Source organism: Oryctolagus cuniculus, chromosome 3 (genome assembly GCF_051225735.1).
Source record: "Oryctolagus cuniculus isolate XC-2025 breed Fujian yellow rabbit chromosome 3, ASM5122573v1, whole genome shotgun sequence".
NCBI classification, from domain to species: Eukaryota; Metazoa; Chordata; class Mammalia; order Lagomorpha; family Leporidae; genus Oryctolagus; species Oryctolagus cuniculus.
Window position 1 is genome coordinate 179443250 of NC_142869.1, and position 7889 is coordinate 179451138.

Consider the following 7889-nt stretch of genomic DNA (forward strand, 5'->3'; position numbering starts at 1 on the left):
ACAAATATTTAAAGTGTGGAACCACACATCCAGGAACAAAGTTGTGATGGGAGTGGGGAATTAAAATGAGAGAAACCACAAATATGGAACTTATAAAACTGTTGTTTGGGGATTTAGATGGTGAAGCCACTGCCTGAGATGCCAGATCTAATGTGGGTGCCAACTGAGTCCCGGGTGCTCCACAATAAAAAGTACTTTTTCCTATCCAGCTCCCTGCTAATACACCTGGGAAGCAGCAGGGGATGGTCCAGGTGCTTGGGCCCTTGCACCCACATGGGAGACCTGGAGGAACTTCAGGCTCCTGGCTTCAGTCTGACACAGCCCCAGCCATTGAGGCCACTTAGGGAGCAAACCAGTGGATGGAAGATCCCCCTCTCTCTCTGTAACTTTGCCTTTCAAATAAATAAAAAATTACAAAATCTTAAAAAAATAAACAAAAAGATACTCTTTCCTACTTGAATATTTTCTCTTGATGATTCTGTACAACTCTTTAAAAAAGAAGACAAAATTTTGACAAGGGAAGCATTATCTTCCTAGATTATCATTAAAAAAGCATTAAACAATTAAAAGTCTACTTAAAATCCTCCACAGTAGAAAGTAAAATAAAAAAGCTGAAATCAAAAAAAAATTTTTTTTTGACAGGCAGAGTGGATAGTGAGAGAGAGAGAGAGACAGAGAGAAAGGTCTTCCTTTTGCCGTTGGTTCACCCTCCAATGGCTGCTACGGCTGGCGTGCTGCGGCCGGCACACTGTGGTGATCTGATGGCAGGAGCCAGGTACTTATCCTGGTCTCCCATGGGGTGCAGGGCCCATGCACTTGGGCCGTCCTCCCACTGCACTCCCTGGCCACAGCAGAGAGCTGGCCTGGAAGAGGGGCAACCGGGACAGAATCTGGTGCCCCGACCAGGACTAGAACTCAGTGTGCCAGCGCCGCAAGGCGGAGGATTAGCCTATTGAGCCACAGTGCCAGCCTGAAATCAAAAATTTTTTAATTGAAGACATTGGAGAGAAACTTCCAAATTCCTGTTCACTACAGGCATGTTTCACTCAACCTCTACTTGTGTATTTATAGTAAGGATGCACACCAATTCACAAGACCTCATTTTCAGATATTTTATAATGATAGAAAATATTTGCTCATATCGACTTCAATACCACTTCCCTAAAAACCTACCTATTGATTATAGTCTGTCTCTCTGAAAACAATAAAAAGGACTTTTTCCTCTGGCATATTGTTCTGTGGGACTTATGCAAACAACTATTCTGTTTTTTTTATCTCCTCCTTTCCAGATATACATTTTTAGCTACTTAAAAATTATTTGTCTATCCATTCTTTGTCTACATGATCCTGAGCTAACCTCACTAAATGCTGATAAACAGTGAGGACAGGAAGACTAACCCAAGGAGTCCACAATGAGTGCTCAAGTTTTAGTCATTCACAAAGTTACGATGGTGAGTTTATAAATCCACAAGTTTCTTAGTTACACTAACTACTCTAGATTGACAGCTAATGAGATTTCTAAGTGTATGGGTGGGGGAATGAATGTAGTCAAACTGTGGATCAATAATTTCTGTATGACTGAGTTTCCTATTACAGATGATATTTTAAGAATCCATGAGAGTATTTCAGGCATGGAAAGCCAAGACACTCAAAAAAAAAAAAAAAAAAAAGACGTAAATGAAAGATCTCTGTGAGTGAGATCCCAGCGGAAAGAACAGGCCATCAAAAAGGAGGTACCTTTCTCTGAAGGGAGGAGAGAACTTCCACTTTGACTATTACCTGGTCTAAATAAGATTGGAGTTGGCGAATTCAAGAGGCTTCCAAAGCCTTGGCAACTCATGACAAGAGCCTCGGGTGATTACTGATGCCATAAACAAGAGTGTCAACTGTTAAATTAACAACAAGAGTCACTGTGCACTTACTCCCCATGTAGGATCTCTGGCCTTAATGTGTTGTACTATGTGAATTAATGGTATAAGTAGTACTCAAACAGTACTTTATACTTTGTGTTTCTGTGTGGGTGCAAACTGTTGAAATCCTTACTTAGTATATACTAAATCGATCTTCTGTATATAAAGATAACTGCAAAAGAATCTTGATGTGAATGGGATGGGAGAGGGAGTGGGAGATGGGATGGTTGCGGGTGGGAGGGAGGTTTGGGGGGAAAAAGCCGCTGCAATCCAAAAGTTGTATTTGGAAATTTATATTTATTAAATAAAAGTTTTAAAAAACCCAAAACAAACAAACAAAAGAATCCTTTTGGGACTGCAAATATGTACAAAGCAAAGGGCTTCAAGTAGGGGTCTGTTTACAGATTCATCTCCTGGCAGGAACAATGGAAACCATTTTACTGCCCAACCTTTAGTGCTTTGCCCTTCTGCCTCCACTGATGGTGACTTTCTCCAGTACTACCATCCAAATAGGAAAAAAGAACAAAACCCTTCCAACTCAACAGCTGCAGATTTTTTTTGAGAAATTGTCACTGTTTAGTAAATATTCTGATAATTTATGAAACTTTTAAATAAAATCAAATATTTGTTGCTTTCTTATGAATTTTATCAGTATTCAGCCATATTGCTTTGTGGTCGTTTTACTCTCATTATACTTTTACCTCTCTCATAAAAACTACATATATAACATTAAATTGGATTCAAATACATTTTATCATTGAGAATCCATAAAAGTTATATGCAGTCCCTAATTAAAACATGGTTAACCATATTTGACCCAGGATACAACTCAGGATTCAGAAAACTAAATTATTCACATCTGAGATGTGAATGCAAGATGACAAGTATCTTAGTGTAAACCTATGTTGGGTTCTCCCCGTTCTTCAGTCCATCATCCCACAGCACTGAGGAGGTAGGTCTGTCAGGGATCTGTATACAGAAAAGGCACAGAAGCTTCCTGGGACAGCATTTTGTATAAAGGAAAAGAAAAACAGATGGGCATATAGGATAACAGGAGGAAGAGAATTACAGGCAGTACAACAGAAGAACAGTATGGTGTCTCTCATTCAGATTATTCTCTTTGGGCAATGCCCTATAGAGCCATGTGATTTTGCAGAAAGACATAGAGAGGAAGTTACTATTGGGAATCATTTAGCCATTAAGATGAGGCCTTCGATCCTTATCGAGAGTGATAATGAATCCCTATGAAAGGGCTGGCTAAGGCATGTATTTTCTGGCCATGATTATATATATATATATATATTGTTCTGGACTCTGCTCCATTATGTTGGTATTGAGCCTAACTCATATTGAGCTGAAGTCTGTGATGTTTTTGGAAGAAAGCAGAAAAGCAGCAGTGTGGATTTGCAATGAGTACAATTCATGTTTAACTCTCAATGTTGTCCTTTTACTGGCTGCATAGTGTAGAGAAAGTTACTAAGTCATTCCAAAGCTCTAAAACTATGTTTCCATGCCTATTAAACAGGGAAAATAATATCTACTCTATTATGCTAGTGAAAGATGAACAGGGTAACATTTGTGAAACACTCAGGAGAATTTCTAGCATAAAGTAATACAATTTTCCTTCACTTTCCCACAACCATTGAAATATAACATTGAAATTATATATATATATACACACACACACACACACACACACATACATAAAGTAGAACATGAACACACAAAGACATGGAACTAAAATACAAAAATGAAAATATTTATTTCTCAGCATGAACTGCAACAAATTTAAGAAACTTTGACATTAGCCATTTACAATACCTAAAAAAGTGACTATCCTAGGAATTTAACTATATCAATGCAATCTTTTTTAAAATTATTAACTGAACAAGAATGGGTACGCTTTAATTTTTTTAAGATTAGAAAACAAATAATAGCTGAAAGACGCCAACCAGTTCTCTAAGGTGGATGTCTAAAGATGTTCAATCAAAATTCTTGGAAAATTGTCCTTGTTTGATTAGAGAAATGGGCAGGAGATTGTGGTGGAGAGACTATCTGGTGAAGATTTCCTGGGCAACTTTCTGCTAAGGCTTTTGCTAACTTTCACAAGACATTGACCTAAAAAGTAAGTATTTTTGTTCTTTGGTCTTCCAGAATGTCAGGAAGCTAAATGCCTTGGTCATCCCACAAATTATTGAAAATCTTTGCTCATGACTAGTCCACTTTTGGTTTGACTGGAGCACTTTCATCTCTTGGTAACTATTGCTTTGATCATGCTTTGTGTTGAGGAGCATACTAATAAAGCCATGTTTCATATCCTGTTAACAATTCTTCCCCATAAATTGAATGTTTGTTCTTGCTTCAGTTTTTAGAAGATTTCATGTTGCTCCTACAGGAGCTCTTTTCAAACCAAATTCTTACTCTTCGTAATGCCTCAAACCAGATCCAGTTTAAATATGTTAGAATCAGTTAGCAGAAATGTAGTTTTGGTGCACAAATTTTTAAATGCATGTATAATGTTTCATAATATACATTTTCCATGAACATTTGAAGACCCTCTGCATGTTTGCCCCTTAGAAAGAGTTTATAATACCAAAATATAATCTGCTTATTATAATTCTAGAACTCAAATAGTGTAGCAGTTAATAGACATCTCTCATACTCTGCTCTTTCTGTAATTTGCTAAAATACATATCTGATATATATTTCTATATATATATACTTGCTATAAAAACCATTCTTCAGATGTATTAGAACACATTTCTTTTAATGATATAAATGTTTATTTACATAGGACATGCTTTTCTCCCCCCGTTGGTTTTATTATGTGTCACTAAAAATCAACAATTCACTCTTTTATTCCTAAAAATATTCTCAAGATAAAGTCAACTACTTAACTTCACTTTCTGTACTATTTTCCCCTAAAGTTACTTTAAATATTGTTTGTAGTAAAAGCCAAACAGCTAACTAAACAAAGCTGAATAGAAATTAAAGCTAATGTCTTTTAGATTTGTATTTAAATTACTGGGAAATAAGTAAGTGGAAACTCTCTCCATCATCAATATCAGTTGCTAGGCTTATAAAATATTTTGTGTGTGCTATAACCATGGAAGCACAATAGATTTCTGTTTCCCTCCCTCTTCTCTTCCATCTTGATCTCTCTGCATCCTTAGTGAGCAAACACATGTTCACACTGGAATGCATGTGATCAGTACCAAACACATCAACTACAACCTTTATTTTAAAGCTTTATATTTACTATAGGTTGATCAAAAAAGATCCAATATGACTTTTTAAAAGATTCAATATTTGATATTGGAAAATTCTGGCTTAGAACTTCTATTTTTGAAGCCACAATAGCATTTCATGAAGATGTGGCCTGGTTCAAATACTGAATAAGATTTTCTCTCTCAGCAGTCTTTTTAAGATCAGCAAAGACAATTTTAGTTCCAGGGACATATTTCTTTGGGTTCTCCAAATATTCTATCAGAGTATCTTCTCCCCAAATAGTACCTTTTTTTTTTTTTGCATCAGAATAAGAGAATCCTCCTGCTTGTCCTGCTTTTTGGCCAGAGACCTCCAAAGATTTGGACCAGTCTTGTGTTTTCCACCTTTTTCTACTGTATGGCACTGAGCACATTTCTGAATAAAGATCTTGCCTGCTTCAGCATCTCCCATTTTGTTCTTCAGAGGAACCACAGGGCCAGTAGCTCTGCCCTCCTCCTCCCCTGTGCCACGGCCAGGTGGGAGTCTGCACCCCAAGTTCGATGCTGGTGGTTATGCAGCAAGGCCTCAATGATCCATGCAAGTCTGGTCAGCCATGTACTTCCCGTGGACACCGAAATGGATAATACATTTCTTACAAATCATCTATTCCAGTTACCTTTTGCAGAAGCTTGAACTTTTTGGTCAGTTTTTCCTGTCAAGTTCATATGTGTGTGAAACTAGCCTGTATTTTTTCTTTCTCCCTTCCCTTTCACAGAATTTGATCAATATATAGCCTTAAGTTTAGAAATTTAAGTGATGTGACTTTAGGCATTTATATTACCAATCCCACAAATCCCAGAGAGAGCAAATTTCCCACCTTTCAGACTCCCTGTCTTCTCTCACCTTGATGTCTGTTTCCACAGCGTCCTCCTCAGGGCACCCTTGACCTCTGAATTCCTCAGGCTGTAGATCAGGGGATTCAGCATAGGGTTGAAAAGGCTATAAAACAGGGAAAGGATCTTCTGCTGCTCCTCAGGGTGGCTGGATCTGGGGGCCATGTACATGACAATGGCACTGCCAAAGAAGAGCCCCACCACACAGAGGTGGGAGGAGCACGTGGAGAAGGCCTTTGTGCGGCCCTCTCTGGACTGGATCCTCAGGATAGCAACCAGGATGCAGGTGTAGGAGACCAGCACCAGGCACAGGGGCCCCACCAAGATGAACACACAGGCTGCAAAGATGACCACTTGGTTGAGCGTTGTGTCAGCACAGGCCAGCTTGAGGACAGAGAGGATTTCACAGAAGAAGTGGTTGATTTCATGAGGCCCGCAGAAGGGCAGCCTCAGGAGGAGAACCACATGGACCAGGGCCAAGATGCAGCCACAGGCCCAGGAAGTCACAGTCAGGGTGATGCAGATTCTCCAGCTCATCATGGCAAAATATTGCAAGGGGTGGCAGATGGCTACATAGCGATCATAGGACATCACCACGAGAAGGAGACACTCGGTGTGAGCAAAGGCCATGTACAAGAAGGTCTGCATAATGCACGAGGCAAAGAAGATTGTTTTTCCCTTGCTTAGAAAGTTTGCCAGCATCTTGGGGACATTGTTGGAAGCATATGAAATATCCACCACGGCCAGGTGTGACAGGAAAAAATACATGGGGGTATGTAGTTTGGAGTCTAGACAGATGAGCTCCAGGATGACTCCATTCCCCAGCAGAGTGAAAGCATAGAAAAGGGAGAAGAGGCTGCAGAGGAATATCTGAATCTTTGGGCTGAGTGAAAATCCCAAGAGAGTGAATTCTGTGACTGATGTCTGATTTTCTGTCATGCCTTCACCACGGCGGCAGTGAGATGTGTGCTGAGGAGCAAAGAAGGGGCTGGATTAGTCATTAAATGGAAGGAGAGGGTGTATGAGGGTATGAGGTGCACTGTGTTGACTCATCAGCCACCTTTTTCAGCCACTTAATGTGGAAAGAAAATTCAGTTCAGGTCCCTAGTGTAAGTGAACAGGGTGCCATAGAATATTTCCATTTCTATGGAATTATGGTTTATTTTTTAATTTGTGGATCCACATTTTTACTATCATGATTGCAGCCACAGAATCAATTATTTTCTTGAGTGACTAGCCATTTTACTTTTGAGAGAAGGCCATAGTCATCCTGTCATCCTTTTCTCTCATTTATTTAGTTTTCACATTTTATTACCACTTTCTCTTTATCATTTTATTTTCTCTCTTTTCACCACATCTGCAGAGTACACTGCACATAGCAGGAACTCAACAAATGATCCTAGAGGAGATATATGAAGGAAGAATGGAAGGAATGAGTTTTTAAATGCAATTTTATAAAGGTTTGGTTCCTTCTCTGTTTACTATTGCTAGGGACTTAGCAAGTGAAGATTTAAGATTTTACTTCCTGAGGCTACCCAGAAAATATGACTATTTTATACATCTAGGCATGAGCGAAGGGTGATGTCACTGATCTGGCCTGCATTCATACAGGTAATTTCTGATAGATGATCAGGGCAAGTTGCTTGCCTTGTAAATGTTTAACAGTGTAACATTCTCACTGCCCTGCCATTCCAACTCCTTGCAGAGCTGCTTATTAAAGTGACTCACAGCATTTGGATGGTGTCCAGTTAAGTGCTGAATGGATGGGTGGATGAATAAATTAGAAATGATATCCAAAGGCATGCCACAGATTTCAATAAAGTCTTTTGACTCCTTAATTTTCTTTGCTTCCATTTCACTAACCATATGACCACAGGGA

The 7889-nt window shown here is 39.1% G+C and overlaps 1 protein-coding gene and 1 pseudogene across 1 annotated transcript; both read right to left on the bottom strand.

Annotated features, from left to right (window-relative positions):
- Positions 1–5274: 5274 nt before the first annotated feature.
- On the bottom strand, positions 5275–5588 carry LOC149127623 (cytochrome c, testis-specific pseudogene; annotated as a pseudogene).
- A 428-nt stretch (positions 5589–6016) lies between these two features.
- LOC138849080 (olfactory receptor 2A5-like) lies at positions 6017–6949 on the bottom strand. Its single transcript, XM_089328748.1, has one exon. It carries the CDS (start codon positions 6947–6949, stop codon positions 6017–6019), a length of 933 nt encoding a protein of 310 aa, XP_089184874.1.
- Positions 6950–7889: the final 940 nt, after the last annotated feature.

What these genes read in the sequence shown, in the direction of transcription:
- LOC138849080 (XM_089328748.1), bottom strand. Translation starts at nt 6,949, where the DNA reads ATGACAGAAAATCAGACATCAGTCACAGAATTCACTCTCTTGGGATTT.